This window comes from Protopterus annectens, chromosome 6.part1 (assembly GCF_019279795.1).
Source record: "Protopterus annectens isolate FY-2018-M chromosome 6.part1, PAN1.0, whole genome shotgun sequence".
Lineage (NCBI taxonomy): Eukaryota > Metazoa > Chordata > Ceratodontiformes > Protopteridae > Protopterus > Protopterus annectens.
In genome coordinates, this window is record NC_056738.1 from 417,032,625 (window position 1) to 417,056,345 (window position 23,721).

The 23,721-nt window shown below is 36.5% G+C and overlaps 1 protein-coding gene across 1 annotated transcript in view; it reads right to left on the reverse strand.

Moving 5' to 3' along the window:
- The window catches only part of LOC122805306 (solute carrier family 22 member 6-A-like), a 982,968-nt gene that overhangs the window by 572,536 nt on the left and 386,711 nt on the right, over positions 1-23,721 (reverse strand). Inside the window, exon 3 of the mRNA XM_044075394.1 lies at positions 11,548-11,702. Coding sequence (XP_043931329.1) covers positions 11,548-11,702 — 155 coding nt within the window. The remainder of the gene's footprint in view (positions 1-11,547; positions 11,703-23,721) is intronic.

Genomic DNA, 23,721 nt, shown 5'->3' on the forward strand with positions numbered 1-23,721 from the left:
AACTTGTGCAGTACTGGTACCAATTGCAGAGATTAGTTTTGGTATGTTTTGATGGCAGTTTTGGATCTAAAAAGCATTATTTTCATTTTCTTGGGGATCAATATTAGGTGAGATTCAGTAAGCCAGCCTTCAAGTCTGATAAAGGCTAATTGGGTTTGAGCTTCTAATTGGTCAGTTGAACTGGCTTATCATATAAAGTTGCAGGTAAGAGGTGAATGATGGATCCATGATCATTAACGAAGATACTGAATAGTAGGTGACAAAGGATGGATCTTTGGGGAACTCCAACAATAGTGAGAATAAATGCAGAATAAGCTTTTTTCCCTTTTAACTGAATGTGATCTCTAAGTAATGGAGCTTTAGAAACAGTTGAGATATTCACTGGTGATACCAGTTTAGTAAAGCCTGTTTAGAAGTATCATGTGAGATGCAGTTTCAAAAGGCTTTTGAGAGGTCTAGTAAAATTGAGCTGGTCATTGTTGATTAAGGCAGCAGTTCATAGTATTTATAAAGGCAGAAGAACTGCATTTGTGCTGTGTCTGTCTAAAACCATGCTGACTTAGGATAGCTCCTTTATGGATACTTAATGGGTGAAACATTGTTAACATATTTCAAGTATTTTAGAGACATGGGACAAGATAGCTATAAGTCTAAAGTTAGGGATGCTAAACTCTGTTCTACCTTTATCGACTGGACTTGTGTAAAACTGTTTCCAGAGCTTTAGGATGTATTGTTCTGCTATAGTTAAGAATTAATATTGAGTAAGCTGTAGTGTGAGATAAAGTTATGAGGTACTGAGAGGGAAGTTGCTCTGATGGTGTAGTGGTAGGTTTATGTTTCAGTAATATTTTTTTATTGAATATATAGGGACTGGCTGTAGAGTGAAATTACCATATGTGGTTGCTTGATTGATAAAATATGTGTCTGAGTTTTACATTTGCAATAATAATGTTGCAACTCGTATAAGCTAAGAATACATGTCGCAAGCAGTATTACAATCTGTTTCATTATGAGTATGGTTTTGTTGTTCTTTTTTACCAGTGTTTATTAACTTGTTAATATTATTACAAAAGAGTTTTTTTTTCCTTGAAAACAGAAGATTAGAGTCTGTGATTGTAGTTTGTCTCTTGTGTCCAAATTTGGAATGTGACTCTGTTTTTAAGTGATACATGGTTTTATAAGGCTAAAAGAGGTCTGTTGAGGTATTCATGTTTTCCAGGCTTTGTCTCTTCAAGTCAATTTATTTAGTCTTTGTTGTTAACCATGGAACATGCACAATCTTGCCTTTCTTCTTGCATAGTAAGGCCAAATAAATTAAAATGTTTAAGCAGGTGCCTTTGAAGTAGTTAAGTGTGCCATCTAGTAGAAGGTATTGTACTGGGTATCAGCTGATTGTTGTAGCAGAGATTTGAAATGGCTCTCTGAATATTTTTATTGATCTTTTCCATGTAAACATAGAAGGTCTAGGAGGTTTGCAGTTTGACCATCTTATACAAGTTGGTTGATGGTCATTTATTTAGTCAAGGAGTTCCCAACATCGCAAATGCATTTATTGCTTGTAACTAATATCTATTCACTTCCCTGATTACTTGTGTCAGTCTGTATTGGTATTGGTTTATGGATGAGTAAACTGGTTTTGAAGATTCTTGCATTAATTTATATTCTACTCAATACTCATATCACCTAATATAATAATGATCTGTGTTATAGTTATAGTTATCCAAGATAGGATGTCTACAGGAATTTTAGTGTTAGTTGACAGGTAGTTTTGTAGGATATAAATAATTGTAATGTGCAGAGAGAGGAAGACATTGATAGTAACACAACCTAGAAATAGTTTAGAACTTTTGAATTTCAGTATGGATTTGTTGAAAGGTGCTGTTTTACTTTCATTTGTCTATAAGATTTTGATATCACCAGCTCTTTTGGATTTGTGAACTAACCTAATTAGGTTATAGCCTGTGGTAAATATACTTGTCAGAAATTGTGGATTTAAGCCAGATTTCTGTGATGGTTAGGATGTCTGGTTTTCGAAGTCAGCCCAGGAGTGGATTTGTTCTATTTTATTACAGATACTTCTACATGTAAGTGACAAATTAATAAGCCTTTTATAAGTTCATTGGGTGTCCTATTGGGTGGGGCAAGTGTTTGGGTGTATATCCAATCAAAGCAGAAAATAAGTAAATATACCTTGAGTGATGAGGGTAGTGCATTAGGTACGAAGAGTTTTTTTTTTGTTGTTTGTTTTTGAAATATGGGTTATGATTATCTATTGTTTTGTAATGAAGCATATGCTTAATTGTACACTATGTTTGGTATGGGGCTAGGGGTATCTCTGCTTTGTGAGGATGGTTGAAGTTACTTTGTAAATTAGTGTTTGTATGATTATAAGATTTGTATAATGGGATGTGTTGGTCTGTGAAATGTGCAAAGGGTAGTAAGAGAGCTAATATTGAATGAAGGAGGAACATATTTACTTAGGATGGGGGCTCCAGATTTTGCTTTAAATGTCTGCCAATGTTATATATGTGAGTTACTCCTGGTAGCTGATATAAAAGAGCTATTAGGGTAACTAATATGTTACAAGTAGGAAGGACTATGTAAAAAGTGGTAAGGTGAGTGATGGTTAATACTATCAGGTTCCTGTTTAGAAGTTAGAAGAATGGAATTGAGAGTTTACTGTAACTGTTATGTCATATTAAGAGTGTTATGTTGGCAACAGAAGATGTGAGAGCAGCAGTGGTGTGTGGTTAGCTACTGAATAGACGTAGCTATACAATACACTGATAAGGAGGCTGTTGGAGGATTGAGAAGGTTGTTGGTGTGTGTGAGGGAGTGTTACATGCCTATGAAATGAATTTGCTGTTTCTTTGGAGTGACAGAGGCTGGCAGTGGAAGGTGAGTGTGCAGGTCACCAGCGAAAAAGATGAGTACAGCCACTTAATGCCACATCTCACTTTATCTGAAGGCAGATGGACAGTTTGTCTATATCAGTGAATACAGAAAGCAAGTCTAAATATAATGTATAAAAGAGATTCCTGGAATTTAGTATATTTCTATCACCAAAATGTATGTTTAAATTCTAAGTGGTTAGGTAATCAGGCTACAGGAGATTTATAGACTGCGGCATGTGTGCATGATACAGTAGGAACGCATATTATTTACAGCTGTGTTAAATCAGTAGTTAAATTCCTGTAAAGTAACTACTTACATGTTATCAGCAGCATGGCATTGTAAGTAAAGTGTCAGCCAAATGGCAAAAAGCCATTATTAAAACATCACCACACACATCCATCCACCTTTTCTTAATTTTTTGTTTATATTATTTTTAACTGGATATTGGTTACAACTTTGTAGTCTCTGTTAAAACATTTTACAATTCACATTTCTGTATTTTCTCTGTTGCATTCACGTTTGTTTATATTTTACTGAACTTTTGAAATTTCTGGAGCTTTTCTCCCTGGACCTCTGTTGAAAAGGAACTATTTTTCTCCCACTTTGCCAATTAACAAATGCAACTTATATAAACTAAAGAAGGTAAGTGTAGTGCAAACACTAGGGTTAGTTCACTGTCAGGCAGTTCTTTCTTTCTTGAATTTACTTTTATATGCTTGCTAGCACTGACAGTGCCTCATCTGACATTGTTTCACCTATACAAAAAATAAGAGGGAGATGAAGGGAGTACAGTTAGTGCAAAGTATCTGGATTTATTCAGAAGTTAAGGAGGAAAAATACAATGAATGTGAAAAATAGGAAGTTATTGGGGTGAAGCTGATTTCTGTACTTACAGAAAGTTGAATGTTAATATGGATGTAAGTGGTGAGGGTGGAATAGCATAAAGAAACAAGAGCGGTAAATTAGTTTAGAACAGGTGTATGACATAATCGACAGCATACCATGACAACAACCATTAGGGAGGAAGAAGGTGCATTACAGGGGCAAGATGAGTAAGTAGAAGGGGTGGTTACGATGTGATAGAAAGAGTTAATATGTTAAGGAGCAAATTAGTACAGACAAGGATGATTAGAGGAGACAGAAAGCTCAAGTGAAAATAGCTTAAAGCAGCAAAATCAGCAGCCAACATGTTACATAAACAAGAAGTATGAATCACTGTGAATTCGTTTTACCACAATACGCTCTTCTGCTACATAGACAATATATGTAACTCAACGGTGATTCCGTGTTTGAGGAGAGAGAGTATATGATTACACAATCTCTGATTTTTGTAGTGGACAGGCACACGAATACCAGAATGCATACAAGAACAATGGAAACAATAAGTGTATTCCATCCAAAATAGATAGAAACGGTTCATGAAAGGCAACCTAAACAACAACAACAATGAATACTGCACCTACAATCTCAAAATAATTCCCTCAAACCTATATCAATATTCACAGTAACCAAGAACTTAAAATTTTGAAGATACAGGGGAGCCGGCAGCTTTGGTTAGTACTTGGCAGTCAGATGGCCTACCATATCATGTGCCTCAGTGTGCATTCCTAGTTATAGGACAGGACTGGTGACAGTTATGAGATGGTTGTGGTGCATGGTTTATGCTTTCTGCATAAAAGAGGTGAGAAGAGCTTACTAGACAACTGGAGGAAATGTGCCTTCTTTATTGTGTACTATGCAGTTTTTAATGAAGGTTGTTGTAGGCAGATGTCATAAGATTATAGACCAAGTGCCATACAGTGTAGTAACTCTGGAAAGAGATAACCATCTGTTTTAATTACATTTGAGGAGTATCTTATACCCCCCCCCGCCTACTCCCCACAAATAGAGTGGTGGTATACAAGGATATCTATCAGGCATTCAGCTCCATTCTAACTCAACCATTATGGTTTATTTCCTTTGCTAGTGTTTTCATATTATATCGATTTTCTTCAGTCTGTACATGAGGCTCTTTCACTTTTAGTTCACACAAATTCTTGGATTTCTGACTCCATTCCTATTTGTTGCAGGTTAAAGGAGGATTTCACAGCCAGCTCTGTCTTACTTATTTATTTTGACCTTCTACTGAGGAATATTAATAGCACCAACTTATTTTATTTGGCTTTCAGTGCATACAGAATTCTACATCTTCACTTTTCTGACTAGATTGATGATTTATCTGTGCTGTGCAACTCTATGGCTGAGATTGTTGTTTTGTTGCAGAAATTTTCTGCATTTGTTCACTTTTCAGCATTAAAGATAATTTTTATAAATCAATGCAATTTCAGTCTGGCATTGGAAATGTTATATTATAAAGGACTAGGTTTATTTTCCCTATCTTCTCTCAAGTAAATTTTTTTTAGTTGTAATTTGGACACACAGATGATGTCTTCTCTAAATGTAACAAAGTCTATATGATGATAAAGACTCATTGAATACCTTGGGGGAGGGGGTGGCTGAGGATTGTCGAACTACAAGAAAGCATTTACAGCCAAAAGATCCCTTTACCAATATTTTTTCATTACAGTAAGGTGTTTTTATATGACTATTAGAGAGGGAGACTGTGGTACCATCTTTGACTTTTTAGACTTTTGGGGGAATCACCTGAAACCCACTGCATAGGATATTGTTTGCAAGTGTCACACGGGAAGGAAATGATCCCCTTATAGTATTTTTGTTTACATTATCTTATCATGATTCTCCCTTTATAGCTAGATGCTACAAATACAACCATTTGAATCCTGCACTTTTTATAACCATCTTATGGCTGTGTGGAATTATCCACCATAGTTAAACAGGGGTATATTTCTCTTTCACCACTGTGCTCTGGATCTGCAGGCATTAAAGGGCCCACAGTCCAGAGTTACCTTTTTTGTTCTGTGGAGAAAAAAACAAAAACTTCCATGGAAAGTTCTTGATTCAGACTTCCTTGTTTTAGTCAGCCAAAGACTGTTTAATGCACTTTATCCTGTATATGTACAGGACGTCTTGTGACAGTTGTTTCATGAGAAATTATTTATGACAGACAGTGCTAAATATAAATGCCACTCAGAGAATCCTTTGAATTTTGCCCAGTGTTATGATCAGGAAGAAACTGTGAAACATTTCTTGCCACACTGGCAGAAGGTGGTGCCTCCCTTCTGCCTGAAGTGGTGATAGCTCAGGTGGCTGTGAAAGATGTCACAGCACTTTATTTTTATGTATTTATTTGCAGTTTGTTAACCGGGAAAGTCCATTGGGCCAAGATGAGCCCTTTTTCAATGGAGGCCCTGGGAGAAAAGCTCCATGTCCAAACATTTAAAAACAAAAATCAACAGAAGTCAATACAAAATATTACACAATTTAAAAATTAATAAAGACATAATGATATAGTAATAAAGACATAATGATATGGCAATAATAGTAACAAAAGGATTTGTGTAAAATGTCATAATAGTAGATTCTGTACCAACATGAGATAATAAGCATTCTGTTGTACGTGGAATGTAAATGCCTACACTATCTAAGGCATAAAGGGAGTAAATAATTATAACAGAAAAAAATAAGGTGGAAAAATAGCATGGCTAGTGTTAAATAGAATTTTGGGAGTGAAAGGTTGAAGGAAGTGGGAGTTAAGTAGATGGAAGTTAGGAGGGGTAAGAGCAGGAGCACTCCTAGGTAGAAGAGAGAGAGGAATGGAGCAAGGTCTTAAAAGTGGAGAGGTTCTGGGTAGCTTGGATATGAGGAGGAAGTGAGTTCCATTTTTATGCTAGGAAAAATGACAATAGAAGTTTTCCAGGAGTACGTATGGGTTTGTACACTTCAAGGAGATTCTGATTATTAGATCTGAGTGATCAATCAGGAAGATGCATAGTAAGGATTGAGGAGAGGGGAGGAGAGGGAGGGGCATTGAGATGACTTGAAAATGAGTTTATGAGCAGTAGAGAGCTGAACGTAAGAGAGATAGTTGGGGAGCTCCAGCCAATTCAATGAGTGTAAGGCACCACAGTGGTGAGAGGAGGATTTGAGGCTGGTAGCAAATTTGGAGATTTCATTGTAGCAGGATGCCAGTTTAGCCTTAAGGGTGGCTTGTAGATTGGTAAGGAGAGGGGCTCCATACATGAGAGAGGGAAGGAGATAAATGGTAGAGAGGGTAAGCTTAGTTGAAGGGGTAAGGTAACGGTTTTGTCGATAAAGCATTTTGAGCTTCTGGTCAGTTTTCTTGATGTTACTTTGAAGGTGAGTGTTAAACTTTAGTTGTACATTGATAAGGACACCTAGAAGCTTAGTATGGGGGACTATTTTGATAGGAGTCATGTTTTGGCTTACTATAGAGAAGGCATTCCTGTCTATTTTGGTGTTTTTAGATGGGGTAAAGAAGTTGATTTTGGTTTTAGAATTGTTCAGTATCCATGTGTCAATGCTCTTAAAGGCATCCTGAGTTACATGCATGAGTTTGGGGAGAGATTCAGAACAGCAGATAATGGTCAAGTCATCTGCGTATTGGACATTGGCATTTGGGATGCAATGATGAAAGTCATTAATGAAGATGTTAAACAGTAAAGGACCCAGGATAGAACCTTTGGGAACACCTGCAGAGTGTCAGGGTAAGAAGAGCCGAGAAGGAGGAATGCTCAAGGAGAGAAACCCAACAGAAATTATCAGTGAAACAGTCACTATTAAGTACACAAAGCAGCTGGCAAGCTGAAGGTGAGTTTAATAACAAATTTAAAGTTGGGGCTGAGTTATGAGAGGTCGTGGCTAATATGACAGGGAAAACAGAAACAGGAAGAAATAAATTTGCTAGAATTAAGAGTGGGTGTATGTTGCCATCTAGTGGCATACCTGTGTACAATTATATTGTGAATATGACTTTTAACAAAGGAGGAAAGAGGCTGGGAGGGTAGGGGGTAAGACACTGATTTGAAGTGCTAGTGTGTACATCACGGAAACTAGGCAAACACATTGATATGTGGAAAAATCTTGGTATAAAGAGATTAACAATATGGTCAGTAGAGAGAAGGTAGATGGAGCCAAAGGTTGTTTGAATATCTCTGGTTCACATCCTTTGAGGAGGAATACTGGTCTGGCCGCTGTATTGTAGATTGGGGGGAGCACCCGCGATTTAATAGACATGAGTGAGCTGTAATAAGAGAAAGACTGAGTTAAAAAAAAACTTTAAAGCATAGAGCAGCTGAGTGGGGAGAGAATAGGACAGGCTAGGAAAGCAGAAAACATGCAATATCACATTTTGCTACAAGTAGTGTAGTTTCTAAAAAGTTAGAACACAGTGCAGAAGGTAAAATGAGAACACATTCTATAGGAAATAAGGCATAAATGGGTAGCAGTACAGTTATGAACAATCCACCCATATACAGTTAGTACAATTTAGAAGTTATGCTATGAACATTTGGATAAGCAGGAACTAATCAAAGTTATAGTCAAAAACTGCTAACGTGCATCACACTATGAACCATGACCACAGCAAGTAGTGTTGCAAACAGTAATACATGCTTGTGTAATGGGTTTCACGTTGTCACTATTAACAGAAACCTGAACTACTCAAGTAAGGCAACAATTCAGTTATGTGTTTTCCTCTTTACCTATTGTGTCTCTAGGTCTTTAGATCTTTACATCTTTAAATCATGTCTATATAATATGTTGTAAGAGTTAGCCAGAACAATGCTGGTAGTGATATAGAGACACTGACAGTGTTACCACATGAACTAATATATAATAAAACAATTCCAAGGGGGTAACCACCATACTATGAGCAAACATTTCTAAACTCTATGTTTAGTAATGAACAGGTTAATATTATGTAACAGATGGTCATGCTATAAGCATTTTCTGCAGCCAAAACACAAACAGGTAGACATTATACACACTGTTAGCGTTTACTTCTAAAAGGACTACGTAAATTAGTCAATGCAGTTAGTCATGCTGTGAGTGTTTTGTGTCCTCTATTACAGAGAAAAATATTTTTTAAATAATAAAACAGTTGGGACTCTATAAACGGATTATCACTAATATGAATCAGGTAAAATAGTGTAATGCAATGATTCACGCTGTGAACATATTGCGCTTCAGTTTTAAATATAAGGACACTTTTACATAAAGGAACTGTCTGCTGCAGTGAGTGACGCTATGAGTGATTTGTTTTCCAATTGTACGCATAAGGGCATTGTTAAATAAATGAACAACTGGGCATGTTATGAGCATTTTCTATACTCAAAGCAAATGCAGAGGAAACTATCAAAACTATTGAATACTTATCAAAATGAGCAGGGAAAAAATTCCCAGTGATCTAGTTAGAATGAATACCTTCTTATAGCTCACCAAAAAATACACAGGCTGATGAGACTAATCCAATCAACAAACCATAAATTAAAACAATTAGTAAAGAAAATAAACATTTTAGTGCTGTGAAGTCAATCCACAGAGATGTACTGCTTCATAGTTGTTCCTGTTCTAGATATATGGGCCATGATGTATGGTTGTTAGGAACCCATTGCGTACAAGCTTCACATGTCATTGGTTGAGATATTGCTGTGTGTTGCGATGTAGTTGCAATGGCATTTGTATTGTTTTGCATAATATTCACTTTTAGCTATGGAACATCCTAAAGGACTTCAGAGTAAAGGCATGTGAAGTGTGTTACCAACCAGGCAGAAGGGCATCTTACTTAAGACCTTATTATGTAAAATGAGTGAAGATTTGTCATTCTTCCTTTTTGGGGATATGGTATACAGTGGGATAAATTTAGTTTTTTTTGCCTGTTTTTTTTTTATTACAAATTCTAGTCCAACTAAACTACAGTCAATGCAGGGAACTAGCACCTCAGTTTAACATTTCATCTATGGACAGCACCTTAAGAGTGAACACTCCCCATATTGCACTGCTTTGTCACTATGGGATCATGAACATTCATACCTGCTTGTTGGAACAGTGTGGAAGCAGCTATGCATCATCAGCAAGGGCAGTAGCTAATGGATCTATTTCAGTTGATCAGTGAATGGCATTGTCGAAATCCACATGGTTGAGACCACACGATCATGCATTTTGTCAATCAACAAAAAAAAAAAAAAAAATCAAATAAGCACACCAAAACAATGTTTTGAAGAGGGGGAAGGTTTCCCACATGCCATAAGTGGATGATGTGCTCCCAGCACCCCCTGCTAATTATATATACCAACTCTGAGATCACACTACAGTGGGGAAATGGGTACATTCCCCAATCCCCACTGTACTACGATTGCAGTCAAAATGGTCAAAGAACTACATTGTCAATCACGTGGTCTTGACCATGTAGGTTTTGACAATGTTGTTCACTGACCAAATAAAACAGACCTGTATCTAACTACATGGGCTTACCATCTTGCAGAAGGCACTGCATGCACATATATATATGTATTACTTTTTTTTATATATATATATATATATATATATATATATATATATATATATATATATGGGTTCACTTTATAACATCAAAATACTGAAATGTCGAATTTCAGTATTTCGAAGCTATAAAGTCGAATGTTCAAAATAGCGAACATTCATAATCGCAAATTTGACGTATGTCGAAAATATGTCGAATTTGCAGTTAGGAAGTTGCGCTATGTAATGTCCGGGTTTGGGTTTTGTTGGTGCGCGGTGCCGTGTTTGGATGTAGGTGTTATGTCAGGTAAGTGAGTGTTTTGTAAGGGTTTTGAGTGGGAGTTAGAGTGTGTGTGAGGGACTGGAGAATGTGCGTGTGTGAGTGAGCTTTTGTGTTATGTTTGTGCGATCTCGGAATTAGTATATATAAGTAGGGGGGGTGTGGGGGGGTGCAACCCCCATAGTGCAGGGGCTTGCCCTGCATATGTGTGTGTGTGTGAGTTGTGTATGTGTGTTGTTTTTTTGTTTATGTTGTGATGTGGGTGTTTTGTTGTATGTTTAGTGTAGTGTGTGCGGTGTTTTCGGTTATGTGGTTTCGCGGTTTTTGTTTGTCGGTGTTTTGTGGATTCGGTTTTATATTCTCGAGATACTGAAATTCGATATTTCAGTATTTCGAGGTTATAAAGTGAATCCATATATATATATATATATATATATATATATATATATATATATATATATATATACACACACACACACACACATATGGGAAGGCTTCTGTGTGTTTACAGTCTAGATTTCACAAGGGATTCTTCTATTGCTACAATCTTGCATCAACAATGATTCTCTGACACCCTAATGACTTGTTTTTGAAATTATATACCTTTTAAAAATGTTGGTATTTAGTTTTATGATCCTTAATACATTATCACCAGTATGGAGACTTGAGCTGCTTGCTGCACAGACTCAATAAACCTTTAGAGGTCTGGTGTTCAGTATCATGTCACCTCTTTAGCCCTGATACTGCACTTTCCATGAGACATATGCATGTCCCTTTGTTTACTTTCACACTAGTTCTGTGTAGTTAGTACCACAACTATGCATCTACCACAAGAAAAGTAATCTCACTTATTATCCATAAATGATCATTCCCATTCATAATTTGTGACTGATTACCATGACAGTTTAGACAATATAAAGAAAATATCCAGTGTTAATCGTGAATATTAAAATCAGCAAATCAAATAAGCTTACTTAATGAAATACAGTTGAAAATGATTCCTGAAGCAGCCATTCCACAAAAAAATCGGAAAATGCAGTAGACAGTAAAACTGGGAGCGAAGGCAGTGCAGGTCCCGCAAATAGCCATCTGGAGGTAAGACCATACTAGGATTGATTTCCGACCAAATCTAACCATCCAAAATATAAAATAGGCAAAGATAACAAAAGTGTTACTAAAAAAATGTAATTGTTTGTAAATTAGGCAATTTGGCTTACTATGAAAAATTATCGCAGTGTTAACATTTGAAAATGTCACTTTATATTCAGTACATCACACTCACACACACACACACACACACACACACACACACACACACACACACACACACACACACACAAACACACACACAAATTCATTCACATTAATAAACAGACAGCTAGATAGATGGATATAGAGATAGACAGATAGATTAGATAGATAGATAGATAGATAGATAGATAGATAGATAGATAGATAGATAGATAGATAGATAGATAGATAGATGGACTGACAAATCAATAGCTACTGAGTTGTACTACATAATCCAGAACATGAAAAAAAAATCTAAATGGAGATTATCATTTTTTTAATTTATTTATTTATACATTTTTAATTGATTCATATGTATATACTAGGTTAATAACCACCAGAGCCTTTATAAGCCTAGCCATGCAACCCGACCCAATTGTGTCCCCATGCGCCTTGGGTGTCTATTAGGAGAGGTATGTTAGCTTGCATGTTTCCATGGGCTATACAGGGGGTGTATTACTTAGGTAATATTTTTACTCAGTCTGTTTCTGTCCATTAGAGACATAGGGTCCAGACCAGAGTGAATTTACAATTTCCCATCCAATGGTCAAGGTTCCGTTTGAATATGGTCGGGATGAGCTTTGCTTCACATGGATGGGGAGCCTATTCCATAGCACAGGGATCCTTTGAGACACATATCAGTCTTGCCAGTATGTTTTATCAGTCTTGCCAGTATGTTTTATTTCTGTCACAAGGAAAGTTTAAATTCTTCAATCTAGTATTTCTAGTGCTGTTCATTTTGCAATCCACAAAAGATCCATCAAGGTTAGATCTGATGATACCTTAAATGCCAGGCATAAATAACTTCTCAGTAACCTGTAGGAGACTTTGTATAGAAACAAGGCCTTTAGGCAATCTGTTATAGGAGACTGTGTTAATATCCTGGATTTTCCTGTTGAAGAACCTCTGTTGATTTTCCAACTATTGTAAATGCCTGCTCAGGTTCATGCCGAAGGGGCACTGTATTCAGTGATGGGTCTGATAAGGGCAGAGTAAAGTGGTACTATAACTTCACTGGATCTGGTTGTTATAATCTTACTTGTAAGTCAGGCAACATAGAATGACTTTCTTACTATCTTGAATACATGTTGGTTGAAGTACAGATTACTGGCTACACATGTTCCCAGAACCCTAATTACCAAGTCAACTCTTAGGGGCATTTTATAAATGAAACAATTGGCTTGTGTGGACATTTTCCCAAAAGGTACTATAAAGCACTTTTTGGCATTGAGTTTTAAACCTTGGCTTTGGCACCAGTCATTTGCCAGTTTTAGGCCCTTGTGCAGGTTGTTAGTGTCATGGGGGAGACAATTTACAGCCATATGCAAACGTGGTGAGCCACAGGTCTTTGACATTAGCTCTGGGTTCCAAGAAGTAGATGCCAAACAGAAGTGGGCCCAGCATGGATCCTTGAGGTACTCCACTAGTGACCAGTCTCTTGGCAGAGGTGGTTACACCAGTCCTGACTTCTTGGGTCCTATCTGTGAGCTAGCTGGCAATCTAGTGAGTTATGTAGGGAATTATGCTTAGTTTGGTTAGTTTGTCAACATTACCTTAGCGGTGGATCATACTGAATGCCTTAGCCAGGTCAGAATAGGCTGTACGCACCCTCTTCCCCTCATCCATTGCTTTGGTGACCCTCTCAAAGAAGCATACCAGGTTACGTAAAAAAGGTCTTCCCTTGACAAAGCAAACTGGGATGGGTCCAATTTCTGTGGATTGCTAATGCCCTTGTTGATAGTCTCCATGATTTGTTCTATTGCTTTGCAAATTAGACTTCCCAGACTGATGATTCTGTAGTTTCATGTTTTAAGCTATTTAGGAAACAACCTGGAATATTGTCAGGGCCCATGGAGGCAGTGTTTTTGACATTGGCAAGCACAGCAAAGACCTCTTCCCTGCTGAAATTTTGTGGATATATGCTAGAAGGGATTTCACAGGGTGTAGCAGTAAAGAGTAGGGGGTGAAGTTTAAACTAAATTTGTCAGCCAACAGATTCTCTATGTCTCTCTGCTCATTGAAGGTGGTGTCATTTACCACCAATTCAAAACACTGCTGTTTGTTACCTTTAAGGTTTCAGACACAGCTGAAGAAGGCTTTGTAGGTGACCTTTGCCTGAGAGACTTCCTGACCTCATAGTTGGACTTAATGAATCTTCTTAGTGTCTTGTTTAGTTTAATTAATGAGCTCTTGTCTTTATAAAAGTATCCAATTCTGATTTTGGCCATGCTTTTTTCCTTTTGTTATACACCCTATTATGGTTGGGATTCCACCATTGTGGCTTGAACTGGTGTTTGTTACGGGCTTACTTCTGGTAGGTACAGCAGCCTCTATACAGTCATTTATGTGTTTGTACAAGGTTTCTGTGAACAGTTCTGCACAGGTTACTGTGATTTCAGGGTTTGAGGGGGCATTGAATTTTGATAAACTATCACTCATTAGGGTGTAGTTTGCTTTAGAATAGTCCCTAACTGTTAGAGGTTTAGTTGGATTTTCTGAGTTTTTCATTTTGAAGGCAACAACTTTGTAATCTGACCTCACCAATTAGGACGTAACATGGTGGGGGGGGGGGGTACAGCATTCCCCTATCTGGTGATTACTAGGTCCACTATGTCTGAACCTCTGGTTGGAGTGCACACTATCTGGTCCAGGGTATTTGGTGTTAATAAAGTCTGTGCCTGCAAATTTGAAACAGTGTATAGAGAAGGGTAGTTAAATTCCCCACAGATATGGTATTTGGTTGGATAGAAAGCGTCTCCAGTAGGGTTAGGTATGAGTTATGACATTCTTGGGGCATAGATGCTGACCTACAGTTAGCTAGAATATGCTCAGGGACTTTACCTTTGGTGACTTGCACATAGTTGAATTCCAGGGCATCATCCTATTTAATTGACCTGGAGGTATATTTGTTGCTGATGTAGATCATGACACCTCCTCTTTTCTGCTCTCTCTGTGCTGCTGTTGGTCTAAATGTGTAGAAGGCACTGTAGCCTTGCACTACTGGTACGTTCTGCAGCTTTAAATCAAGTCACACTTATGGCGCAAATGTCCATATTCTCCAGAGTGAAGACAGCTTGTAGGGTGGGGTCTACTTCAGTAGACTGAAATTACACTTAATCGATACTTACTTTACCAAGATGACATCACCAAACCTTGAATAAAGTGAAGCTTCACATTACCACATTTTTTTACAGGGAATGGGGGCACTTGGCCACATGGGGAAATGTGCCCTTTTCCCCACTGTATTTCAATCCCAGAGTTAGTATATTTAGTTAGGGGGGTATGAGGGGGTGCAGCCCCCCACCTGGGTGGGTTTGACATGCTGCGTATGTTTTTTCATTGAATGTTGGCCAGGTGCCTCCATTCCCTGTACAGAAATGCAGTGATCTGAAGGTCTGGTTTATTTAAAGTTCGCTGACGTTATGCTTGTAAAGTATATTTTGACTGAGTATAATTTAAGTCTACTGAATCAGGCCCCGTAGGGTGTGAGGTTTCTTGTTGAGGCTCCCAGCACTGAACAATAACACCTTAGGGTTGCTTTCAGTTTTTTTGTTTTTTTTTTTTTTTTTGCTGTGTTGGAAGGTTTGTTATTTTGGTATTACCTAAAAAGACTTTAAAGTGGTGGATAAAGTTTTAGCCAATATCCAAATGCCAGGGGAACAGATGCAGACCATGTCCTCCCATGCTGACAGATAGTGAACCCCCCTGAAGTGACACCAGAAACAAAGGCATTTGTTAAAATGAATCATTGTTTGGTCATACTGTGGCGTTATCCTTATCTTTTCATGTAGTCCAATGAGATACAACTCAGATCATTTACTCACATGTGCACCATTATAGAGTCATATTTGTACCAGTGGCTCAGTCACTTCAGAGCATGCATGATATTGCAGAGCCTGGTTCCAGATAAGCACCTGACAGTTACCTCCTCCTTGTCTAGCATGGTGATAGGGGCATTTGCTTGTCATATGATGGAATCCCCCATAACAAGAGTCCTAGGTAAAGTGTTTGCTTGCCTTATGAGCTTCGATATTGGAGAACCATTGGGTGTAGGCTTATGTGCAGTGTTTGTTGTTGCTTTTGGTGTGTGTTTTAGAGGTTGCTGAGGATAGACATTGCTGTTTTGTAGGCTTAGGACTAAGTTAGGAGGTCTTTGAGGTTGGGAAGTTTTCTCGTTAGGGCCTAAGCATAAGATGGTCTATGTGTGTGGTCAGAATTATGCGTTGTGGATGTGGTGTGTGTGCACTTGACAACCTTGTTTGTAAGTGAAATTTTTGCCTCCACAGAAGTTGTGTATGTACATCTCTTACATGTTGTGTTGGTTTTTTTAAGGATTAAATGATTGTCTGAGAACATGAGACAATTGTTACATTGTCTTAGGATGCCAATATCTACTAAACTGGCCACAGAGACATTTGGAAATTGCATATCCATGTTGTCCAGACCTGTATTAGAGTGGTCACCTATGGTTCAAGGACTGGCTTTTACAGTGGTCTCCTGGGGTGTTTTCTAGGGTTAAGGACATATGTTAGATAGTGCTAGGATATAGTATTAGTGCTATTTGATGTACAAACTAGCTGTTCTAAGCTTAACTTCATGCAGTGCTTCACTGTGTTACTGGTTAAAGTCTTAATATAGTTTTATAGGTTAATTTTACTAAGCATTTGCTTTGGTACAGGGCACTGCCATCTGCTGCTGCATGGAGAACAGCTCTGATCAAATGTGTCTAATTTACAGCAAACAGAAAAAAATGTGAAAACTGACTCCTATACCCTCTAGACAATATACTTTTGCAGTTTGAGCTCTCCTGGAGTGCTTTTCAACCCAGAAAGACCAAGAAAATACCTCCTGCCAGAGGATGGATGCATACCTCTCAACTGTCCGGAATTTCGCAGAATGACCAGATTTTTGTCTCATGTTTTTGGTCTGTTCCTCATAAAAGGTTTTCTGGCAAATCACTGGGATGATCTGGGGATTGAAGTCTCTAAGTAATGACATACATTTGAATTTCAGACCTCAGATCCTTCAGAAAATGTGTGTTAAAACAAATCATGTTATTCTAGCCACTTTCTAAGAATATAAAATCAAAATTTAAAATATGTCCCTATTTTTGGACCTTTGTCCCTACATTTTATTGGGCTTTGTCCAGATTTCTTGCACTAGCAGGATGATCCTAGACTTTCTAATGTAAAAGCAGAAGCAAAAAGGACTCTCAAGTGCAACTGAACAACAAACAACTGAGTCCCTTTTTAGATCACCCTTATACAAGGCAATTTAGAAACCAAACGGTTAAAAATCCCAATAGACCAAGAAAAAGACTGATGTTTCTATCACAAAATTAATTAATTGCATAAAAATGTAGTAAACAGTAACGAGCACAATTGATAGCAAGTGCAAGTTCAAAAAATCAAGTAAAGCAGCTGATTTTAGCCTGAATGGCTCTGGATGCAGTAGAAACCGAGTAAGTGCTGTCTGATCCTAAGACCTTTTCAAGCACACTCTAGAACACAAGGAGAATAAAGTACAATACAATGCAGTTCATAAAAAGGTTTGCACAGTAAGATAAAATAGATAGAGGTATAGTTGCAAAAAGAACCATAACAGCAAAATCACAGCAGCATCTGAATATACACAGTTTTTGCAGTATAGAATTTAATACAGGTATGTCCTAACACTGTGATTACTGCAAAACCATATATGTATTTTTTTACCCTTCTCATACAGCAAGATATACAGTCAGTGCATACATGTTCTTAAATGCAGCTTAAAGAGTAAATTACTAAATTTTCATGTAATCTTAGCAGAGAGTAAAATTTAAATATATATAAATCATTGAAACAATGGTTTACAAAAAATATAGAAAACACAAGGTTTAAAACATATCAGATTGTTTTATTGGATTAAATGCTTATTGGAAAATCAGTATTTGTCTTTAAAACAAGCACATGTGGCTTCATTAATGAGGTGTTCTCAATGGGATTTTATAAATTTAGCCAGTGGATCTAAATATCTGATTTCAGTTGGGGGACTATTACAGATAACAGGCTTCATTCTTGAGAAAGCTTTTTCTCCTGTAACAGTTTAAAGTGAGGCCTGTTTAGTGTCCTGCTGTCCTCTTATGTACTGCTTAATGTGTATTCCTATTCTGTTAGCTTTCTTCCTAATGGGGGATACTATCCTAGTTTATTCATTTTGAAAAGTAGCAAAATGAAAGGAAATGAGGCTTCAAGTGTCATCTGAAGCCATTTTACTTCTTTTATTACATTACAGTGGTGTGCATATGAGTCAACAAGCAGTGCAAATCTGAAAATGTTGTTATCTGTTATTTGAAGTCGTTGTGTGTTTTAGGCTGTGTAACTTACATAATGGTATGCAGTATTCTATTTTTGGAAGCAGGACATTCTTTGTTATGGCCGTTCTGGATGCTACAATCTGGATCAATACAGAGTCAATGGGTAAGTACATTTATAAGAAAGCTCATGATTTTTGTGCAAAAATATCTGTACATGAAGTAAATGATAAGCACTAGTCCAGTGTTCAACCTAAGTATTTATATTCAGTGTCATCTGAGGTAGGGTTACCCAAAATGTACTGTGGGTAAGACTGTTAGTTTTGGTGTCCAAGTAAATAGCATTAAGTTTGTCTTGGGGGAGTTAGTCATCAGAGTTCTTTGGAGAGCAACCATTGACACAATGCACAGTCTTGTGTTTGTCATCGCAATTTTGGCTGACTTTTGTTGGCTTCCACTAGCAAGATTTCATCAGCTTAAAGGATCACATCCACTTAGAGTAGGACATGTGTTATGTCATTTATGAAAAGGGAGAAAGGTAAGGGTGCAAGTACAGACCCGTGGGGGAGTCCTACGTTTAGAGTTCCATTTGTAGAGTGTTGATAGCAACAACAATTGCACTGAAAGTAGCATTTAGCATATCGAGTTTATGTTCTTGAAAAGGAATCCCAACTACTATTGGGTGGGGGATACTGGAAATTTGAATGACCAGAATGATATTACAGGGCAGTGGTCACCAAGGTTATTTGGGACCATATCAGTTACTGTCCACCTGTGTTTGAGGTTGGTTATTATTAGGTCCAGAACTTAGTCATTCCTTGTTAGGGAATTGGGTTAGTGAGTAAAACCTAGTTAGCCCAGTATGGCCACCAGAGTATAAGCATAGGAGTGGGGAGTGATAAAAAGAGTATAAATAGCAGGATAGCTAGTTATTAAGAGGTAAAAGGAGATGAAAAGAGGAGGAGGTGAGTCAATGGTAAGGGAACACTTCCATGTTTTAAATTCTATGAACCAACTTTCTATTCAATGAAGACAAATCTTGCATTGCCATGACTTCACGCATCCTATCATTGCTCATCCTATTGCATTCATATTTTCTGCATAAATAATTTTCACTGCTGCTTTATCTTTTGACACTGTATAGCTGCATAAGCAGGGAACTGAAAATTAAAGCAAGTTACTTAGGCTGCAGCATGCAAAACTCACTCTATAAAGACCATTACGATAATAGCTTTGTACAGACATTCTGTGCCTCTCTAACTCGTGACATCAACTTACATCACACATTTGTAGTCCATTATATATCGAGGATTTCTGTTTTATTACACGTTACAAATATTTTGAAAATTATAAGGCTTTATGTGAGGTTTATTGTTTGGTTCAGATGTACAGTCAGAAACAGCATTACATGCTACATTTGTATTTTATGGATCTCTTCCAAAAGATTCTAAAACTCGTTTGATCACAGAGCATTTATTATGTGAGCAGTGATCTGGTAACCATGGAGTCCTGTATGTCTATGACTATGGAATGGTTCTGGGAAATAACTTAAAAAGCTCCCTTATAGAACTTGCAATATGTTCTGTCCAGCTGTACAACCGCATTAATTTGCCTTTCTCCTGTGTCTAGCATATACTTTATTTTACTTTTCTGTTGATGGTCTTTGGCTTTTACAGCCTTATCAGAACTACCTTTGTTTGGACTTGATGCTGTCTTGTTCACATCCAAATAATAAAACATCAGTCTGGGTGGCATCATCCCTAATGTAGGGTTTACAGCACTTATGTATCCTGTTATAGGTTCATAGATACATACTAGGCTAACTATCCTTGTGGGACATTTTAAGCCTAGCCAATTATTCCATTTGAGAATCAAAACCTGCACTTTGTGTTTGTAAGGTAAACATCTTAACCATTATGCCAACCTCCCGCATGAAAATTTCTTCTGTACTCAGCTTTCTTCACAATTCTCACAGCTTTCACACTGCTGGCAATAATCTTTTCCACTACCCATTTGATTGAAGTAATCATGGAGTCATTTTTGTAGTGTATTCTCAAACTAATGCAAAGCAGTTCATACTGGAAATTCGTAACAGTTGGTTATTGTCTGATATATATAAATACAGATATATATATATATATATATATATATATATATATTTATATATATATATATATTTATATATATATATATATATATTTATATATATATTGTATATATATATATATATATATATATATAATTCCACTTTTATATCTCGAAATACTGAAATCTCGAATTTCAGTATTACGAGACCAGAATGTCAAAAGTGCAGCTTTTCAAAACTGCACTTTGTCGAATCTCAGTTTCTCGAATGCGCAATAGCTGTAGTGTGGTATGTACATGATTGTGTACTGTCTCCTTAAGGGTATTGTGTTATGGGGGGGCCGATGTTTGTTTATGTACGAGGATTTAGGTAAGTGTTTAATTTTTAAGGGTTTTGGGTAGAAAATTATTTTTTAGTTTTTGTGGCGAATTGTAGGGGTAGTTTGGGGTACACAGTTGAGACTGTATGTGTGTATGATTGTTGTATCTGATGATTTTAGTACGTGTGTAGTGTGTGTGGGTGTTATTAGTGAGTGTAAATATGACTGCAATGGGTGTGTAGGGCAGATAAGAGTGCGTTTTGTGTTTTTTTATTTTTTTTTGAGTTAGCGTGACCTTGGAGTTGGTATATATAAGTAGCAGGGGTGTGGGGGTGCAGGGGGCACAGAAACATATGGTTGTGTTTTCCATTTTAATTATGGACTGTTTGTGTGTTATTTTGTGGGGACAGTTGGATAGTTCTTTGTTTTTATTGATTTTGAATTTTTTTGAGGTTTCGATATTTTAGTCTCGAAATACTGAAATTTGAGATTTCAGTATTTCGAGATTAAAAAGTAGCTTATATATATATATATATATATATATATATATATATATATATATATATGTATGCATGTATATATTACTTTGTAGTCCCAAAAACTGAAAGCAAATTTCCAGCCATTGCAATGGTCTGGTGATGTTGAGCAAAGTTCTTCCACCTGAAACCTTACATATTCATCCATGCTGGAATCTGAACAAGTTAACTTTTGATAATTCAGACGTCTGACTTTAAACATTCATATTATTGACTGACACTCTTCACAAGTCACATATCTTGCTCACTGTCTTTTATCGGCTCCATTCCTGGAAACCATAGTCTTCCTCTCACTGATGTTTTTGTTTTTGCAGTCCACAGGTGGTACTGTTGAAGAGTCTCAATGGACCTCCGCTGCAAAGCATCTGGGATGGTTAGCTTGCCACATTTCAGCACACACTTTCTTATCACTGGTTTCTGTTTTCTTTTTTTTTTTCCATAATAAATTTTTATTGAAATATATTTTCCAAAAACATTACAAAAATACAATAAACATCACACACATAATACACTATAACTACTACAAACCATTTATACAATATCTACATGAAATGCTTCCTATATTTAATATATTCCTAAAATCAGTATCATGCTAATATAATATTGAAGACCTTTTCCCATATTTTCGGGTTATTAATATTTTTGTTAGTTTGTTTCAGAAGTAATTTATGTGCTAGTATATGCTTTATAGCCACAAGCTTAAAATTATTCCATGATGTCTTATGTGGTTCTAGCCAATTTGTGGCTATATAGAGTTTCATCAGCAAAAAAATATTCATACAGATAATAGTTTGCGATCTGGAAAGCTCTCTTGGAGGAATGTGTAGAATCATAAATTCCCATGACAGTGTAGAACTTTGATAACCCATCTTTTGCAGTTGTACTTTAAGAGAGTTCCAAAGTTTATATACGCATTTACAACTCCAGAACATATGAAGAAGATCCGCTGTTTGATCTGCACAGTATGGACAAATTGGAGAATTCCTAGGGTTAAATTTATGTAATCTAAGATGTGTGTAATATGCATTGTTCCAAATCATCAATTGTGTGTACATCAGTTTTTGAAAAGAAACTGATTTCCTAGTTATATCAATTGCTTTTAATATCTGATTGTCTGTTACTGTTACTTTTTTTACCCAATACTCTGAAAGCAAAATTTTGTCCTGAAATTTCAAATCCTTAATTAATTTATATGCAGTTGCTATAAATTTAGTGTCTTGTTGGATAGCTTGCCACAATTCAGAGCACTTATCCACAAATCCGCTGCAGGTTTAAAGTTCCTAAAGTAGCTCAAGGCAAGTTCTTTAACTTGTCTCATTATAACAATGTAACTTCTAGGTAGATTCATTTCCTGTCTAATTTGTAAAGCCGATAAGTCAAGTTTATTAAAACATCAAATAGAGTCAGATTAAGTATTAATGGAAATTTGCTGAGATCGATCAGCTGATTATTTAGTTTAAAATTAGGATTCCTGTGGAAAGGTTGAAGAACTATCATATATTGCAATAAATCTACGGACTGAAATAAAGTTTGCAAAGATGAGACACAGGTTATTATGTGGTCCATGACCCCATATTTTATCAGACTAATTTTGTCCATAAAGGGCAATGCTTTAGGATTTATTTTCCTATCCAAAATATGCTTATGATTCAAGACCACCCAAGTTGGTATCCATTTTGTATTCGTTACATCATAATTAGCAATTCTTAAAATTTTATTAGCGTTTACAATCAAATAATATGCTTCAAAGTTTGGTAGCTCAAGTACCCCTCTTGTTTTAGGGGTCATTAATTTCTCATAAGATATTCTAGTTCTTTTTGGGTTCCAGATAAATTTAGCTAGATCTTTATGCATTTGTTTAAAAACTGTTTTTGAAATTGATAATTGGGCAGACCTAAATATGTATAACATTCGTGGTAGTATATTCATTTTCACTATTGATACTTTTGCTAATACCGGTAGTTTTAAATTCTTCCATCTGTCACAATCAGCTATTATGTGTTCCCATACTCGTTTAACATTATTGTTATAAAAGTCCTTATTATCCATAGAGAAGTTGATACCCAAATATTTAATATTTTCTTTACATGTTAACTTCCCATCAGGGCCATTAGTGAAAAAGGTTTTGGGGTTCTTAATGGGAAGATATTTGTTTTCTGTAAGTTAATTTTATAATTGGAAACTACTGAAAATTCGTTTATGAGCTTTAATATCTTTTCACTGTCTGAAATTGGGGTTGTACAATAAATAATAAGATCATCGGAATGCTGACATTAATATTTTATTCCTATAAATTATTGGTGCATTATGATACAAATTTTGCTTGATATATAAAAATAGGGTTCTAGATATAGGTTAAACAATAAGGGGACATGGGACAACCCTGACGAGTACCATTTTTAATCTGTATTCTGTTAGAATAAGTCCTATTGATGTATAAGCGTAGTGTATGGATTACTATATAATATTTGTAGTATCTGAATGAATTCTTGGGGCAAGTTAAAATAGGGTAACACATCAAACAAAAAATTGATGTCTACTCTATCAAATGCTTTCTGGGCATCTATTATAAGAGCATAGATATTAAAGTTGTTTTTTTAGCATACGTCATCATATTATGCAGTGTAA